The sequence below is a fragment of the Solanum lycopersicum genome, chromosome 6 (genome assembly GCF_036512215.1).
Source record: "Solanum lycopersicum chromosome 6, SLM_r2.1".
Lineage (NCBI taxonomy): Eukaryota > Viridiplantae > Streptophyta > Magnoliopsida > Solanales > Solanaceae > Solanum > Solanum lycopersicum.
In genome coordinates this window covers 39182867-39202370 of record NC_090805.1, presented here as the reverse complement: position 1 = coordinate 39202370, position 19504 = coordinate 39182867, and the positions used below count along the sequence as shown (strand labels likewise).

At 36.0% G+C, this 19504-nt stretch overlaps 1 protein-coding gene across 11 annotated transcripts; it reads right to left on the bottom strand.

The window, feature by feature from the left end:
* Positions 1-1526: 1526 nt before the first annotated feature.
* LOC101251685 (MATH domain-containing protein) lies at positions 1527-18346 on the bottom strand. Of its 11 annotated transcripts, none has more exons than XM_010323949.4 (14): positions 18124-18258; positions 17337-17538; positions 13812-13889; positions 12744-12855; positions 11836-11924; positions 11675-11743; positions 11459-11588; positions 10968-11126; positions 10346-10694; positions 10111-10223; positions 9564-9705; positions 8233-8696; positions 7968-8154; positions 1527-3191 (listed from the first exon to the last, which is right to left on the bottom strand). In XM_010323949.4, exons 2-14 carry the CDS (start codon positions 17515-17517, stop codon positions 1770-1772), a joined length of 3495 nt encoding a protein of 1164 aa, XP_010322251.1. In that variant the 5' UTR covers positions 17518-17538; positions 18124-18258; the 3' UTR covers positions 1527-1769. The 11 variants fall into 11 exon arrangements, with proteins under 11 accessions (XP_010322251.1, XP_010322253.1, XP_069155342.1 ...); XM_010323951.4 differs by having other exon boundaries at positions 8233-8687; XM_069299241.1 differs by having other exon boundaries at positions 12761-12855.
* Between the last annotated feature and the right edge of the window lie 1158 nt (positions 18347-19504).

Here is a 19504-nt window from a genome sequence, read left to right as displayed (position 1 = left end):
GAAAATATCTTTTATACAATCAAATGTATTTTTTACAGAATAGTTATTTATTTTATATGTGTGTATGATCAAATTAAGTTAATTAATTATATGCATTATGTATGTCACGTCAAGTATATTGTAGACACATTTGGAGAAGATCCAAGAAATATAAAAAAGAATTTTTGTACTATTAATTAACAAATTGGTAAATATTTATTTATTGACTATATAGATACAAACATTATCAAATGAATATCTCTCTGTGCATAATTTACTAACAAATGAATACATTGGAAACCCTCCCAAAAGACAATCCAAAAAGGAGTTATTCCCACAAATTGCAAAGTAAATATATAAAAAGTGAAAAAAATAAAACAAATAAGACACCATCTCGCTAATATGTCCACTAATATTTCTTTTTCTCGAAATGTATATATGAGACAGACAATATAAGTGAGCTCACACAACGATGATAACCGTACTAGGCCTTAACGTATGACCCGCAAAGTGCATTTCATTAATGAGTGGGCAATTACCCGACCCGGAACCACTATTACCCGGGATATTTGTGCAACCGGATGGTCCAGATGAAGGGACTGGACCTCTTTGAAGAGATTGTAAATTCATCAAATCTTTTTCATGTAACAACCTAGTACCTTTACCTAGTTGGAAAAAAATAATTAAGACAATAAGGGTTGAGAGTACCAATAAATTGGTTTTAAGATTCTTCATCTTTTACAATTATGTTGCAAAATAAGTAACAAAGAAGAATAAAATGTTGTTTTATAAAAAAAATTAAGGGGAGAGGGAACATATATTTATAGGCAAGGTTTGTTATGGTTTTTTTTGACTATTGACTAGGAAATTCAAGGTTTATTCGATGGTATTTCGTATTATAAATATATTAGTACGAGATAAAGCTAAGTGGGATTATGTATGTACCACGTAGTTGATGATGATAAAGTTTAGTGCTATGGGTCACGTGAACTTGGTAAATGTTGAATATTTATAAAAGTTCGATAGAAAAAAACTTACTTGCTTTTAATATTTAATGTATTAATAATTTAAGGTCGTTATTATAAGAATGAATAAATTTTAGATGGCGTCTTCCTAGTAGGTTCTGGGAAACATAAATTAGGCTGGCTGCTGCAATTCCTATTGGGGAAGTTTCTTGGTAATGAACTAGTGGTTTTTGGTAAGATTAAGGCTAGTCTAACCTTTGGACTTCTACACCAAATTTTTAATTTATATTCAAAACAGAGCGTCTAGTATAATTTTTTAATAAAGAATGTTTAACTGACCACTCTCTGTAGCTACGCCACTAGACATTCCTCGAGTTGAATTACACTTACAAGATGTAAAATGGAACTCTTTTTAAGTGTTGAGAAATTCCAACGACGATCGAAAGAAATGAAGGATGGAGATGTAAGTTGATTCTTCCAACGAGTCGGAGTAGTTGGGTTGGTAATTCCACTTCAGATGCTATCTACCACAATGGAACCTGCTTCAATCCTCACATTGACATCATAAAAAAAAACTGGAGATTATACAACTATATATATTTATTATATGTTGAAGACCTTACCGATAATGTGCTTATATATATGAAGACACCAACTTTTAAAACATCCAAAAGCCAATACGGTGGATTTCAAAAGCTTAAAAATATGAGGGCAGAATCACTCTTTACACAAGGGCTACAACCTCGCCTCTAAACCTAAAGACACATTACGGCAGAGAAGAGTCAAATGTTTCGGGGCTAAGCTCCCTCATTAAAGAGCTAGCTTTCAAAACCCATTGGAAGGCCTAAATACTCTATACCTATTTACACCACATGCCATATTTGAATAATCAGGGTTGTGGTACAGGTAACCAGTATCAGTATGACCATTTCCCATTCCAAGAAAAGATGGATCAGAATGCATCAACTGCCACTGGTCATGAACTAACTGATCAATCTGCCCATTTACAAATTGTGGATTAGGCTGCGGAATCATATTCCTAATACTATTATAAGTGCCTCCAGAATAGTAATGTTGTAGCTCATCGTGATAGCTTCTTGTTCGCTCAAACCTACAGGAGTGAGTTGAGGGACCTAGATCACTTGCCATGCTAATATCACCCGGATAACTGAACTGACGATTTAGATGGTTGCTATATCTTTGCCAGCCCGAGTTTGGTTCAGAAGCCTTTCCAGCTCCATTCTCATCGTTCAGCAAGTCATTGATTATATCAAGATGTGGAAATTCATCGGCCAATACACTCTGGGACTGACAACCAGAAGTGCAGGCAGGAAGCTCAGATGGAAGATGATCATGGGTCCTGCTGTTAACAGGCTTTAACATATCAGATTCCTGGATGTCATGTAAGACGAAAGGATGTGATACTGACCTACTATAACTTCCAGAACTCTCCCATTTCTGTCCATTCCATGAAGTATCCTCATTCACCATTCCATAAGAAAAGCTTGGTCCAGCAGATCTATGTTCTGTTCTTTCCAGCCCCCCAGGCGACAACATTAGACCAGAAGTCAGTGAAGGTGATTGAGAGTATGGATGTGGTGAATTAACGGCTAAACTTGGAGAATGAGGCTGACTAAAACCAACCGGACTTCCAGAAATAAGACCGCCCATAATTGCATTTCTATAGGACTGACGAACATAACTATGTGTTGCTGGTGAAGGATCAGGACCCAATCGACCAGCTGCACTAACTGAACGAGGCAATAACTGTGTTGCCTGAACCATGGACACAACAGGGGAAGGAGGTCTAGGATCAGTAACTAGAGGAGCACTCGAAGGTCTCGACTGGGCAGGCACTTGTCTAGAGATGGACCTTTCAGCTGTGGCAGAAGTAGTTACTTGTTTAGACAGGGACTTCTCAGTTGAAATTGAAGCAGGCTGTGGCAAGGGCTTCTTCAAGGGTTTTACCTCTACAGCTTTATGAGGATCAGCCTTCAACATCACGGAAGTTTCAGCTGAGACAACCATCGGACCTGATTTATCAGTCAGCTGAGGACTATCTGAAAATGAACTTTTGACCAAGATAGGATCACTAGTGACCGAGATTTTCAAACTTTCCTTTGACAGAACAGCAGATACTGTACTTTTTTGAGGGCTTCTAGAAGGAGACTGGACACTGCTGGGCTTCAATATGGAAGATTTCTCTCTATCATCAATTAGATTTCTCTGCTGCAAAACTGCTACTTTCTGCATACAGCAAGAAAACGACGTTGTATGGTGATTGTAATTCAACATGCACATAATCAAAGCACCTACAGAGTAATCACCCTTGAAGTAGTCAATCAATTGGAAAGGCCGGAATCTCACCATATACATATAAACAAAAAGATGAATATAGTTAACAAGTAACATACAGAAGACTATGCAATTAACCGATATTTCAGAAATACATTTTTCTAGATAAATAATATTCCAGAAGAACATCCTTAAAAGATGGGATAGTTTCCACAATTTTCTTTTTTCCATTTCTTTGTTCATAGTTCTATAAAGAAACATTAGTGGTAGGCAGTGTTTCAGACGACGATAGGCGATAAAAGGCGACAAGGGTTTTTGCCTTGTCACAAGGTGAGGCGAGCGGCAAGGCACTCGCCTTTTTGAAGTGCGGCCCAATTAATACCAAAAAACATAAAATATTCAATTGCATATATAATAGTTGTTAAGAATTCCCACATTGGAAAAGGAATGGGAATTTAGTCTCCTTATATGGACTTGGACAATTCTCAGCTCATAAGCTAGCTTTTTAGATTGAGTTAGGCTCAAGATCCATCTTCAAAGGGTACCAAAGCTTTCTTTGGTGAGAAAACTTGCTGAATATTTTTTTCCAGCAAAACCTCCACTGTTCTGCGATTCCGGCACTCTCCATCATATACCAGTACCACCACTACGATCGGAATCCTCAAAGGTTTTGTTTTATCAGCCACTTCTCTGGCAGTTTTTTTCCAGCAAAACAGCAAGCAGTTCTCCAGATTTGTTCTTCAGTTTTTCCCCCAGAATTTCTTCATTTTTTAACACTGATAGATTTGTTTTTTCATGTCTTTTGGATACGATATGTTAAGCACTAAATCTGTGAGTTCCACCAGCCCAAACAATGAGATCATCACAGAACCTTTGGCAGGTAGTGCAAGCTATTTATCTTAGTCCTCCTCTGTTCAATTATGGTGCAAGGTGTTCAGGATCACTTGGATGCACAGGCCAAGGATATTACTGAAAAAGATATGGGAGAAGATTAATGCTCAATTGTAGTCTTTATGGAAATCTAAGTTGATAATCCTGTTGCTTGTATCTCACATTCCACCACACTTGGCCCTTGGGTTATGTAGTCAGGTGCTTCTGACCACATTCTTGGTAACAAACTTTATTGTCTAATACTACTTACTCTCGGTCCCTAGTCCCTTCCCACCGTTACATTAGCTAATGGTTCTGAGATCATGACAGTCGGAGTCGGTCAAGTCAATCCCTTACCTTCCTTGACTCTAAATAATGTTCTTTTTGTCCCTTTAGCCTCGTCAATAAGTCGTTTGGCTACGACTTTAAATTGTTTCCTCTCATTTTCGAATGACTTCTTTGTCATACAGGGCCTCCGGAAGGATGATAGGTGAATGGCATCAGTCAAATGGACTTTATCATCTCAATTCTCACAAATCCACTACAATTTATTCAAATCTCAGACTCTCCAGATTTAATCCACGTTTATCCAAACTTCAAAAGATGGTACATAGTTTGTCCATTATCACTACAAAAAAATGTGAATAGAAACACCAAACTGTTTTTGATATTTCAGCACAGAATGTTTGAAATATGGAAAATGATTCAGAACGATCTTTCATTAAGAACATCCAAGTGCACCTTGAGCATCAATGGAAGTAACAAAATACTTAAAACCCAATGCAAAACTAACTCTACTAGGACCCCAAATATCATAATGAACTAAATGAAAAAGAGACTCTGCACGATTATTAGGAATACGTGGAAAAATAGCTCAGGTGTGCTTCCCCAATTGACATGACTTACAATCTAAAGTGTGGTTTCCCAATTGACATGACTTACAATCTAAAAGTTTTAGATTGTAAGTCATGTCAATTGGGGAAGCACACCCGAGCTACTTTTCCACGTAGTCCTAATAATCGTGCAGAGTCTCTTTTTCATTTAGTTCATTCTGATATTTTGGGTCTTAGTAGAGTTAGTTTTGCATTGGGTTTTAAGTATTTGTTACTTCCATTGATGATTAGTCAAGGTCCACTTGGATGTTCTTAATGAAATATCGTCCTGAATTATTTTCCATATTTCAAACTTTCTGTGCTGAATTAAAAAACCAGTTTGGTGTTTCTATTCACATTTTTCGAAGTGATAATGGACAACTAGGTACTATCTTATGAAGTTTGGATAAACTAGGTGTCTCAACAGTTTGTGGATTAAATTTGGAGAGTATGAGATTGAACAAACCGTAATGGATTTATGAGAATTAATAGTCCATCTAACTCATGTCATTCGCCAATCATCATTCCCGTACTGAGGTCCTGTGGTCCAGTGTGACAAAGAAGTCACTATAAAATGAGACGAAACAATTTAAAGACTTAGCCAAACGACTTATTGTCAAGAGGCTAACGGAACAACCAGGGACAAAAAGAACATATTTAGAGTAAAGGAAGGTAAGGAATTAGCTTGAGCGACTCCGACTGCCATGGCCGGAGAACCATTAACTAATGTAATGTGGGAAGGGACCAAGAGTAAGTAATATTAGACAATAAAGATTTGTTACTAGAAATGTGGTCAGAAGCACTTAAGTCCATAACCCAAGGGCCAAGTGTGGCGGACTGTGAGATACAAGCACATGATTTCTCAACTTGGCAACGGAAGCTATTCATGAAGATGTACTGGTACTTGGGAGCTTGTTCCTCTACCTCCAAATAAATCTATAGTTGGTTGTCGGTGGGTATATACAGAGAAGAAAGATTGGCCTTGATGGACAAATTGATGCACTTTATGGCCTGAAGCAGTCTCCTGGTCTGGGAAGTTTAGCATGGTTATTTAGGAGTTTTCTATGTCACTCTGCTCTAGGTTTGTGCATGTATTTGGTAGTGTATATTGATGACATAATTATCACGGGCAATGATGATAAGGGAATTACCACATTGAAAAATCACCTTTTCCAGCACTTTCAGACTAAGGATCTTGGTTTATAGAGAAGCTTCTTGGGCATTGAGGTTGCTCAATTCAAATCAGGAATTGCCATTTCACAAAGGAAGTATGCACTTGATATTCTTGAAGAGACAGGTATGACAGATTGTAGGCCTATTGATTCTCCAATGGATTCAAATGTTAAGCTCCTACCAGGTTAGAGGGAACCTCTTAGCGATCCATGAAGATATAGAAGGCTGGTAGGGAAGTTGAATTATCTCACAGTAAGTCAACCTGACATTACCTTCTCGATAAGTGTCATAAGTCAGTTCTTGATCTTTCCTTGTGATAGTCATTGCAATATAGTTATTTGCATTCTTCGATACATAAAATCTCTGCTCTAGGGAAAGGACTTCTTTACGAAGACCGAGGACATGAGAAAATTGTTGGAAATTCATATGCAGATTGAGCAGGGTCTCTGACAGACCATCCACTTCTGGATATTATGTTCTAGTTGGGAGAAATTTGGTGTCTTGAAAAAGTAAGAAACAAAATGTGGTTGCTAGATCTAGTGCAAAAGCATAATATCGCGTTATGGCAATGGCAACATGTGAACTCATATGATCAAACAACTACTGAAGGAGTTGAAATATGTAGATGCTAAAGGAATTGAACTTGTGTGCAATAATCAAGCTGCACTTCACATTGCATCGAATCCAGTATTTCACGAGAGGACCAAAAACAAAGATTGATTGTCATTTTGTTAGAGAAAAGTTACTTTCAGGAGACATAGTCACAAGGTTTGTGCGGTCAAGTGATCAGTTTGCAGACATATTCACCATGTACCTAGCTGGTCCTAAAACAAGTTATATATGTAACAAGCTTGGTACATATAATTTGTATGCACCAGCTTGAGGGGGAATGTTAGAATCCTAGGAATATTCTAATTATTATAGCATATGTAAATATAGTAGGTAGCTTGATTTCCTCCTAGATTTGTTCTAGCTTGACTTGATATTGACTTGTAGTGATTAGGTATTGATTTCCTTTCCTTTTTAGGACATGTATACTTAGCTATTTAAACACCAATAGCTTGAGGGAATAATCAAGCTAAGTTCTCTCTCAAGCTCTTTTCTTCGCACAATAATCAATAAGAAAATATTTCAATTCAAAAGCTGAAAATAGATAATACATACTTAGAACTTGAATGAGAAAAAAACAGAACAAAAGTCAAAACAGTGAAGAAAAAGAGGTAGAAGTGCCTCTGAAGAAGAAGATAAAGAAACAGAGGAAGAAGACATTTGAAGAATAAAGAAAAAATACATATTGGTTGGACTTGAGAGTCGCCGAAAAAGTCTAGCTAGTCGCTTGAGGAGTCTAGTCGAAAATCCTAAAAGTACCTTTTAACATTTAAAATTCTAAATTGGTCGCCTTTTTTAAAGAAAATACAAAAGGTGACCCCTTTCTCGCCTTTGTCAACATGGCATTGCCTTTTGACGATCGCCTCGAGACAATGCTAAAATGCGATGAAGGGTTGTCTTGCCACAATGCTAAAATGCAATGAAGGATTGCCTCGCCTCACCTCTCGCCATTGGTGATGAGGCGATCGCCTTTCACAATACTGGTGGATGGAGATTAGCATCTAAGAATGTTCACCATAATGTGCAAAGGAGAGGGTCGCAAAAAAAATAGAGGAAACTATCAAAAGAAGGCAGTTTAGAACTAAGAGAAACACGTGATTTAGGTGCTTCAACTTGCTGAGTGTTCAGCAACCACACTTATAGGATTATATCCACTCTGTCTGGAAGGGCAAACAAGGAATGGGTATAGGCAGAAGATAAAAACCTTGTTAGTTGCTTGCTGCTCACACGAAGGAAGTGCAGTAGCCTGACACTCATATCCTGTTGCCTCACAGCTTACAGATGTATCACTTAGCTGACCATCATCTGAAACAACATCCGACGTCTGACCAAGTGTTTCACTAGCCCAATCAGCTGCCTTACAAGTTGACCTGCTTCGTTCATTTCTCCCTCTAAAAGGTTGAAAAACTAGGCATTATAACTAAAGACAGACATTTTAAAAGATATTCAAATGGAAGCAGAAAACTTACCTGCTAGGTAATTTCTGGTTTTTCTGGATCAAAGGAAAACCTCTGTGGGTTCCATTAATAACTACTGAAACAATTGAGTCAGTGGAACACGTTGATGAACTATCATCCATCATGGAAGGACTTATCCTTCCTGCTATCACATTCTGCGAAGCTGGAAGGCCAATTAACCTGCTAGAACCAGCTTCCACAGATGGATGCACCTCTGAGGTATCAGTATCCCAGTTGACAGGACTTGCATTTCTGTCTTCTGAATCAGGATGAATTATGGAGTCTATAGAATCAGAAATATCAGAAACCTCTCCCAGTACATCTGATTTACCAAGTACTTGTCCTGGCATCTCAGCCATGTACTCATTTCCTTCACCAATGGGACCATCAACTTCAATCTTATCATGCACCATAACATCAGATTTTTCATTTCTCTCCTTATCCTTTGCTTTCCGGATATTCCGCTTCTGTTTAGACTGAAGTACAAAGTAAGCAACTAAACGCAATAAAATTTAACTGTACTCAATGTGTTGAATTAAATGAAAACATTAAGTTTGCTTGTATGTAGCATGCATTTCAGTATTTCCTAGCAAATAATCACTTTTCCGCATAATCAGTTTCTGACTGGTCAAGCAACAAATGAAATCTCTAAATAACAGAAAAGGCGAAGCAATAAGAGGGTGATGTGAGCAATTAAATTGTATATCACCAGAACCTACAAATGATCTTGCTAATCAAAATTAAAAAAAATAAATTTGCACCAAGGATAAATACCCAGTGTCATACTGAAAGAGCTCCTTAGTACAGCATTCCATGTACACTTACTAACAAAATTCCAATTGAAGCATCTTGCTTATCCAGATATATATATAGGTAGGGGTAAGGCTGCGCACACCACCCTCCTCAGACCCAACTTGTAGCGTTACACTGCGTATGTTGTGGTAGTTCTTGACCTACTCAGTTGGCGAGAGTGATTTTATCGCATGCTAAACTCAACATAAAGATTCTATCCATTTGTGATAGGTCATTAATGCAAACTATGATAGAATACTTTAGTTTGTATACTAATTCTTTTATAAAAAAAGGCAATAAATCCAAAGGAAATCTTTTTCCTCTGTGTGTGTATGGAGAGAGGGGGGTAAATCTTGCTTTTCCCTCTATTGGCTATGTTAGTCTGTCTCTCTGCTCAGTAAGTATGTCTGTTATGAACCTAGTAAAAGCTGAGCCACCAGCCACAGAAACTGACCTAGTATCATCACTATCAGATGTACCGATTAATTGTATAATTAATGAATCTGATTTTTCATGCAATTTTTGTAATTAAACTCAATGCAAATCAATACCTGTTTTTTCTTCGACTTCTTTTCCTTCTCGGATGCTCGTTTAGCTTTCTTCTCAGTTTCAGCCAGCCAAGCAGCCTCTTCACGGATGAGTTCCTCTTGCCTCTTTAATGCAACAGCTTCCTTATATGCAACCTCTATTTTACTGCAGAATGCAAGCAATTAAGTGACTGTTAACTATTAAAAGCTGTAGTCAATAAAAAAATACTATTAGCCAAAGGAAGCAGCAAAAATCAGAAATTACAACTAGAAGAAACAAACAACATAACCCCTCTCTGATGCAGAAAATGCAGTAATAATGCAAGGGGCGCCAACCTATTCTGCTGGCAAAACTAATAATCCACCACAACAATCTATTATTGTAATATGAAGATCAAGCTCACTCAGAGAGAGATATGCACAGTCAAATTCAATGCAATCTGAGTTATCTCATATAACATGAGTGCTCGCTCTCCTTTCCTTGCAGATCCATAAAGACCTGGAAATAGTTTCTGCATTGCCTCTAAGTTAAATGACAAAGAAAAGGCAAATAACTCATTTAAAAGTCTACCTGAAAATATGCGCAAGCACAAATATTTCAATAGTTCGCCGACCTAGTTCAGTTAAGCGCCTCTCATCACGCTGAATGTGATCTCTGTTCGTGCCCTCTCCAGAAGCAGCATCCTAAAATGAAAAAGTAATGGTAAAAGTAACTTAAAAGCTAAAATTGTTAGAAACTTTTTGTAAGGGCTATAATTGGTGGACATATTTGCATAGAGTTTCAAGAATGCAATTACGCAACTCACCTTTGTACGGTTCTGAGGACCTCTCTCATCCTTCGGAGGCAACGGCTCCAAAACAGCCCTCTCAAGCAACAGCAAGACATCATCCACCAAGACAAACATGTCTTTCTCCAGGTAAACAATAGGAACTGTTTGTTCCACTGCATCTAAATGTTTCCCTTTACCTGTCTGTCCATTAGTCTGGTCTACCAGAGCTTTAAGCCCACTGTACAACGAATCCATCACAAGAGTAGACGTAACCTCTTTTTCTATGAAGAAGTTCTTGACCACCATTTTCAAAATCCGATCTGATTTCTCTCTGGACATGCGGCGTCTAGAATTTTGGTCTATTCCCAGCCAAAAAGCACAGAAACTGAAACTCCATCATAAATAAGCAGTCAGTAAGTGTAGCATGGAGATTTAAGAATTAACACAATTCAGACAATAAATGACATTAGGCAGTGCCAAACAGAAGGCAAGAGGAACAAAACCTTATTCAACATATATCTTATATATGAATATGAGATAATAACCACCAATAACATAGCTAAATATTACAGAGCAAAAACATAGAAAAAGAAGCTAGAAGCTATCACACCAATAATCTCCAAAACATGGAAAACAGCTAAGAAAATTTGCGTCCTACCTCGACCATCTAGTTTTATCCCCTATTAATTTCCCAAGCTTTCCTCGTCGCTCTTCCACAAAACGACGGCAAGTTTGCTCAACATTCGTTAAATACACCCTAACAAGTTCTCGTCGATACTGACAATCAAGGCAATGGAAAGGACGCTCTGCTTTCTCCCTACAAATAAAAAACATAGGTCAAAATGGTTAGCATCACAAAGATCTCCGTAGAATCTGTAACCACTGTTTAAGATCCATAAAAACATGAATGAGACAGCTCATGAGCTCAAGACTAAATACATAAGAAGACAGCAATTTTTTTTATATGAAATGGAGTTTTATGCTCAAAGAGAAGAATACAGAGGAGGACTGGGCGTCCACAAGCTGATTAGATATACATCAGAAAAAGGTGTTATAGAATAAACAGTGTAAAATCCCTACATGAATAGACCCCCATTTATGCATTAAATGGGAAAACCAAACTATTTAGAGGAAAGAGTTGAGATAAACCTGATGACTTGAACTTGAGCTTTGATAATGAGGGTATCAGAATCAATAAATCCATCTACAACTCTGGAGAGGTCCATAAATTTTTTCCATCCCCAATCATGTTCTTTCTTCCAGAAACGATGCAATGTATCTGCAGAAAAATTTACAAGTGCATATTAATGTCATAGGAGGGAACCAAGAAGTTCATCACGCAAGCAATGTGTCTAATAGATTCACCTGAATACTTGGACTTCCTCGGATCTCTGTTAACCACAGCTATAGTAAATTGTGCAAGATGACTCCAGCCTGTTATGAAGAAGACAGAATGGAAAAACGTCAGCTTAGCTAAAGCATCATTTTTGAAATAGCTGTGACAAACACTATCAGCATAATCATACCTGGAAGAAGCTTGTCATGATTAGCCACACACAGAAACAAAGAGAGATGATTGCAGACATCACATCCCTGAGGATAAATCAAAATGTACCTGCATCCAACAGTTGGAGAATAAGAGAACTTTTATTAGTAACTACTTAATTTATAAATTGATAATTGTCATTCGATGAGAGGAGAAACAAGCATATAAGAATACAGAAGATGCTACTATGATTTCTGCCAATTGGCAATGTCGACTAAAAGTTACAAAAGTAGCAAAATGGATCACAGATCTAAACTCTAGTTAATTCTCACAAAGACAATACTACACATTAATTTATATTAGTATAACAAGAGCATGGTAGTCAGCACTTAAAGATTATTTTTGTGTCAACAAAAAGAAGGAGAGGGGGCACGTCATATATGAATCATTCAATTGTGTCCGTACAGCTCAAGGGAAATAAAAAGATTTACTTCATAGTTTTTATCCATTTACAAATTCAAAAAGATGAAGTGGAGTGACACAGCTTTCCTCTCCTACTTACAGACTAAAAAAGAAACACAGCCCTTACATCTCCCCTTTGCCTAAAGGAATAAAGAGGAATGCACATAAAGCTTTTCCCCAACTCTCTGCTCTTTACCTCTTTAAAGAGAAAGCCAAATAGGAAAGATAGAAAAGACTAAGTGGTCCTATGTCCATGTAGAATATCTCCAACATAATAAAAACATAAGTAAAAGTGTTTAGTCAATTAACAGTTGAATGCCACAAACATAGATCAACAGCTGATCCATGATTTTCCCAAATCAATACGACTGCAAGGGAAGTGGGGAAACACATGTGGCTATACCTTCTAAGCATTTAAAAGACGAGATCATAGAGTCGATTGCACAAGTATGTTTCACAAGACAAATCTTCCCAAAGAAATAATACCATTTGTAGCCGCCAACCTCAAAAGTATTACTCCGAAGTTCTCTCTTGTTAATTTGTGAAAATTTATCAATCTTCCAGGTATATTTTCCATATAGCTCAACCGGTTTAGGTCCTGAGAGACAATAGAAAAGGTAAGAAAATAAATAAAGTGAAGGGCTTTAATAAGGCACATAATATAGGGAACAAGTAGAAAACTGGTGGAAGTATAAGGGAGAAACTTCATCTTAGAAACAGGTAGTTGTCTCTCTGAAAGTTAGCACAGGCTAACACTACCAAAATCAACATATGTTCCACATATCCAATTAAGATAATACATAATTACACCCTCAAACTATAACATTATTTCATAGAGACATTGAAACATTGCTAAGGTCTTAATAACCCCTTATTCTTGTTTGATCTGTATTTATCACCACCTTATGAGCCCAGGCGGGGTATAGAGTGTATTTCACTCCCCTACAGTGGAGGTGGTATTATGGCAGTGGTGGTGATGGTAGCTACGCCGGAGGATGGCCATCGATGAGCAACAAAGGGTTGGGATTACAAGCATACGATGAAGATTGAAGAAGGAAAGGGAAAAGAAGATACAAGGAAAATAAAACAAGAAAAAAACATAAATTAAAATACAGATTAGATAATTAAATAAATTTGACATGTGGCAAGCAATAATTGGTGCGTAATTTGCACTTCTTTTCTTATAACTAAGGTTGACTGGAAAATGGGGTATTTATACCACTTTAAAATTGCTCAAGGGGTACTAGGACCCTCGCAAAGTTCCAATGTCTCTTTGGATAAAGTGTCATAACTGGAGGGGATAAATATGTAATAATGTACTGTCTCTATACCAATTAATGATGATATCTTCCCCAAAGGGAATTATCCAAGAATACTTTAAGCATATCTAATAGGTAAAAATACCACATGCTATTTGCAATTTACTTCTTGTGTAGAAAATAAGAGAACAGAAGAGATGAACTTATACTTTATGGTATAATGAATGAATACAATATCCATCTATTATAGGTGCAGGACAATCTTATCTCAAAACATGAAACTTGAAGCACTTACCAACTATGTTGCTCAGACTCTTCAAGAATATCATCGGGTGCATGTCAATCCTCCAAAGTAGTGCATTTATGGAGGATCCTACACGAATGTAGCAACATTTTTGGAGAGTCTGAACAACATAGCTTAACACTTCACCATATCAGTTAACACTCAAATTTGAGAAACCACTTAAGTTTTTGTTTTTTTAAAATACCGAGAGTAAATAGTCCCCAAAATGATAGCCAAAGAGCTCACCATGAAAACAATCACACGCTTCAATCCCAAATTAAATGGGTTATATAAATCATCTTACGTCCATCTTGCTTTATTTGCACTCATTCCAATATTAAATAATTTGTCTTGTAACTTAGGAATTGGCCTAGACATGCCCATTTCTATTATAACCATCGTGTCCAGCAAAATTTCGCACCTCGACTAACTCTACGGGATATCTGCCCACCTCCTATCAGCAAGAGGTACCAATTAACTCTATCCACAAGGTTAGAAAAGATGGGACGAATCACCTAGTGTGTTTTGTCTCTGCATTTGAACCTGACACCTTATAACTCTAAATCACTTCATTGACCACTAGCTCACACCCTTGGTTGCCATTGTTGTTGTTTATAAAATGAGAAAAAAGAAAAATTAGGAGCTCTAAATGAAGAGATTTCTAAGGCCTCATTTTGTTTTTATTAAGATTAAGATATTTAAAATTGCACACACATCTAAAATATTAAGATGTTCATTAAGCATTAGATGTGTCTAAACCCAAATACATATCTGAATATAAGATGTGCATTAAGATTAAGATTTGTGAATCTAATTACACATTTGGATATTAAGAAGTTGTATTAAGATTTAAATACTAATTAATTAAGATTTTATTTTTTTTGAGAAGAGATCGTTTTTTTAACACGAAAATGTATAAAATGTTGTTATTTGAAGATTAACAATTATAAAATTCAATAAACACTAAATTAATGTAATATTATATATCAATTGGGGATGATGTTAGCTAATAGTAAGTTACAGGTAGTAGCTAATGGTGATGGTGGTTGGGAGTAGAGGTTGATGCTAGTAGTTAGTGATAGTGGATGATGTAATAGATCTGGTTATGGGGAATAATGACGGTGGTTGACAATATACAACGTGGCGATTGATGGTTATGATTGTCCGTGGCGACGGGCGGTTGGTGATTTGGTGGTGATGACAGTATATGATAGCTAGTGGTAGTGACAGTTTATTGTAGTGATTGACAATGATTGTAATTGTGGATGAGGGTGGTAGTACCTAGTTGATAACGATGGGCGGCAACAACGATACTTGATGATGGTGGACGATGGTGGTAGCAGTAAATAGATGGAATTGGTGAACCGTCATTTTTATAGAAATTTTTAGATAGAAATCTTGAAGATACTAAAACTTTGTTACAAATCTTATCAATTGGATCTATTCAACCCAATTAAGTGATTGAAACATTAAAAAAACACTTAATGATTAAGATTTGAAAGACTAATATCCAAACCTAAAAAACAAATAAACTTAATGACAGAGACCAAAATAATTAAGATTATCTCTCCAGGGGTGGCAGGTGGACCTTGATTAATTATGTTCTTGATTCACTACCAACCTATATGATGTCAGTATTCCCAATTCCCAAAAGTGTAATCACTAGGTTGGATAAAATCAGAAGAAAATTTCTTTGGCAAGGAAACAGTGAGAGGAAGGCTACAACTTGGTTAAACGGGATGCTATGGTAGTGGGAAAGAAGCATGGAGGTCTCGGAATAAGGAATTTGTTGAATCAAAGCAAAGCCCTTATGATGAAATGGTTATGGAAGTTCAACAATGGAGAGCAGACCTACTAGAAGGAAGTCATTAAAGCTAAATATGAAGAGGAAGATAACTGGATGACCAAATAAGTGACTACCGTATATGGGGTTAGTGTATGGAGATCTATTAGATCTCTGTGGTCCGAGTTTAAGGCTAACACACAGATCAAAGTGAGGAATGGAGAGAAAACAGAATTCTGGAAAGATGCGTCGCATGAGGCAGGTAGGCTAAAGGCCTTGTATCCTGATATACACTCTCTAGTGTCTTACCAACAGAAGACTATAGTAGATCATTGGACTCCTCAAGGATGGAACTTCATCTTTAGAAGACAATTAAATGATTGGGAGATTCAAAGGGTAGCAGATTTTTTCAACACCATTGGGCAATTTAATAGACTGGAAGGAGGTCAGGACATTTTGTGGTGGAAAGGCAATCGAAAAGGAAGCTTTAAGGTGGGTTGTGCATACAACTAGTTGAACCACACCAATCAGCCTCAAAGTCACTGCCATGGAGAGGAATCTGGAAGTCAAAAATTCCACTCGAAGTGGCATGTTTTGTTTGGTTGTTGGCCAAGGAGGGTGTACTGACTCAAGACAACTTAAAGAAAAGGGGGATACCATTATGTTCTAGATGGGGAAACTGCTGAGACAGTTAACCATATCTTTCAACACTGAAAGATGACAAGTCAACTATGGAGGTTATTCCTGAGCCTTAAGGGTATGTCATGGACCATACCTGCCAAGATCACAAAAGCAATTCAGAGTTGGGAGGAAGCAGGAAAGCAATCCAAGAATAGAGACAGATGGAGAATTGTCCCAGCTAGCATATGGTGGCAATATGGAAGGAAAGGAACTCTAGTGCTTTCGATAGTGTTGAGAATAGTATGCAAAAAGTCAAACTAAATTGTCTTATGCTACTATGTTTCTGGTGTAATCAATTATACTCAAATGATACTATCTCCTTAATTGATGTACTAGACTCAATTTAGTATAAGATAGTAGAATTTGAAGTACATGTTGTAAATACTGATCGGTGTACTAATTGTTGAGGAATAGACAAAGTTACCATTTTCAAAAAAAATAATTAAGTTTAAGACCTTTATTAAGTGCAAACAAATGAGACATAAATCTCACACTTATCCATACGTTGCCATACATGCAACGTAATAGTTTAAAATATTAGTCCCAACTAGTTGGTCTCATTTATGTGGAACTTTTTGCTTCCACAAAACTTGTTTTTAGGGAATCTGAACCAAATCTCGAGAATCTGTCAAAGAGTTGCCGAAAAATTTAGATCACCACATTCTTGCCAGATAAGTTTGATAACCAGAATCTGTAAGCAACAGCTCCTATATTGGAACCTATCGCAAGCAAAGATTGAAGTAGCAGTCGGGAAGAGAAGTGTGATACAAAGGTTACCAAAAAGAGTCAGGGTTCCACTGCACAATCACCAGAAAAGGTGTTTGTCAACAACAAAATTTGATCCTAATGGCCCAGCTTATCATAATCAAGTTCAAATCTCCCGCAGCCAATGAGCTCTCAGCATAAAAAAGTCTCATTTCCCACAAATGCATCTTAATGGAAACAATGTAGCAATACTTCAAGAGCGAAACAAATAGTACCAAATCAAACATAAAACTACTCTCTATCTGTCAAGGATCAAAAACAATTTCCAAGGATAGTTGGCAAAAAAATAGAAAAGAGAAACAGCATACCACAATCATCTTCGTCATCACTGTCCCAGTATGGAGGTGATGTTGACGGAGTTCCATTTTCCATCTGCTCACAGTACCTTCGTTCTGCCAACGTTTCACTATATTGACACCGCTGCTGCCCCTTTGACACTCCCTCCAGAGACTTCCCTATTCCTGCCTCCTCGCTTGCGCTTGAAGCCATTTCTCACTCCACCAACTTCACCTGTTTTCATTACAAACAAGTTAAACCCCACTACAAAATTGACTAATCTTTACACAAATTCTAAAGCTTCCACTTACATTTACGCAGAATTCAATTCAGAAGCAAAAAAAAAAGCAATACAATATACAGACCACGCTAAATGATCTTATTATCTAATAAAATCAGTCACCCTCATTGTACTAGCACTAAAAATGCTAACATATAGCAAATGCTGAGTTCCATTTTCAAACCCCTTCGGAAATTCATATCCATCAATGACTGAACATCACCTAAAACTCCTTAAAATGAACATCCACATTGAAAAAAACCTTCTGATAACCCTATTCACATTAATCTATCCATTAAATTCCAAACTCAAATCAATAGAATAACCAAACCCCATAGGCTAAAATACAATTAACGAGTAAGGAAAGAAACCCCTCATTCCAAAAAGGATCAGAAATTAAAAAACCTAAATTATCCACATCAAGCAGAAGCCTAAACCTAAACCTAAACCGAAAGCAAGCAAACCAAATCCAAAAGATAAAACAAAGGAAAGTAAATTGGGAATTACTGAAAACAACACAATCAGAAGCGTACATCAACCTGAATTAAAAAAAGAGAGGTGTGTCAATGGCGGAATGGCAGCTAAGGAGAAAGTGAGGAGGGATTGCAGAGGTTGAAGAAGCAGCAGGACAGAGGCGGAAACTATATATATATAATATAAAAATATATATGTATAACAATGTGAATTTATTTGTGTCCTTTTATACTGTAATGAGGGGGTATCTGTATATTGGTTAAGAGTTTAGGGCTCCTATAGTATGATATGTTAAAATGATTTTAAAGGATAATTATATTTTTAATTATGTTAATGAACCTAATAAAATTTCTTATATTGCTAATATGAGTTTTTCATGTATTTATTTATGTACATAGCATAATTAATTTAAATATATAATTAATAGGTGCATTAACTATATATAGGTTACAAAAATATTTAATAGGTATATTAAGCTAGTGGCTGACATATGGATGCGGTCAAATTTACTATATATTCTTTAAATAATATTAATAAATTTACTAATTATGTACAAGTATAAAATTAGTCTTCAGTTATTATTATTAAACTAATTATAATAAAATTCAGAATATATAAAATTAAAAATTTAAATTCACCTCTATATATATATATATATATATATATATATATTATTTTTTAAGACATTCTACTAAACAAATCCTTAATTACATTGCATTAATCAATTGTAAACATGGTATCTTTTTAATTTTTTGTTAATTTTAGCATATTAATAATAAACTTATTATGCCAATAGTGTAAAGAAATGGTTTATATATTGTCATCTCTTAATTTGGATAAACAAAAAACCTATCGAGATTGGGATTAAGGTATAATACTAATTATTGTTACTATTCGGCTTGACATAGTCAATTTATACAATTTAATATGTATAGATTTTTATTTATTTGTTTTAAAAAATAAAATATAAATATATAACATTTTTAAAATCAAATTGCATTACTCATCTACTCTAAAACTATGTCATATATAATATTTGTCAATAAAACTCTTCAAGCAATATTCTTAACTATGTTATTTCTATTGACGTGATACAAAAATGACTTTTCAAAGTAACTAATTAGCCCTTGACCTCTTTTCTAAAAAGAATTATAAGGGAACATTTAATTATAATAATGGTGGTTATTAGGGCGGTTTAAAATTGAATTGAAATTGCTAATTCAAATTGAAAAAAAAAAGTTATTGATAATCAGTATTGGGTTATTGATTTGGCGGTATTAATAACGTTTTTGATTTTTTTGTTATCGAATTATCGATTCTTAGCAGTTTGAGGTTTTTTCTTAACGGGTTAATCGAACCCGATAGAAAATTAAAAAATCATATTTATACCATTTTGAATATAAAGTTCTTGACTTAGAGTTTAGATTTCCTACTTTTATTTTTGGT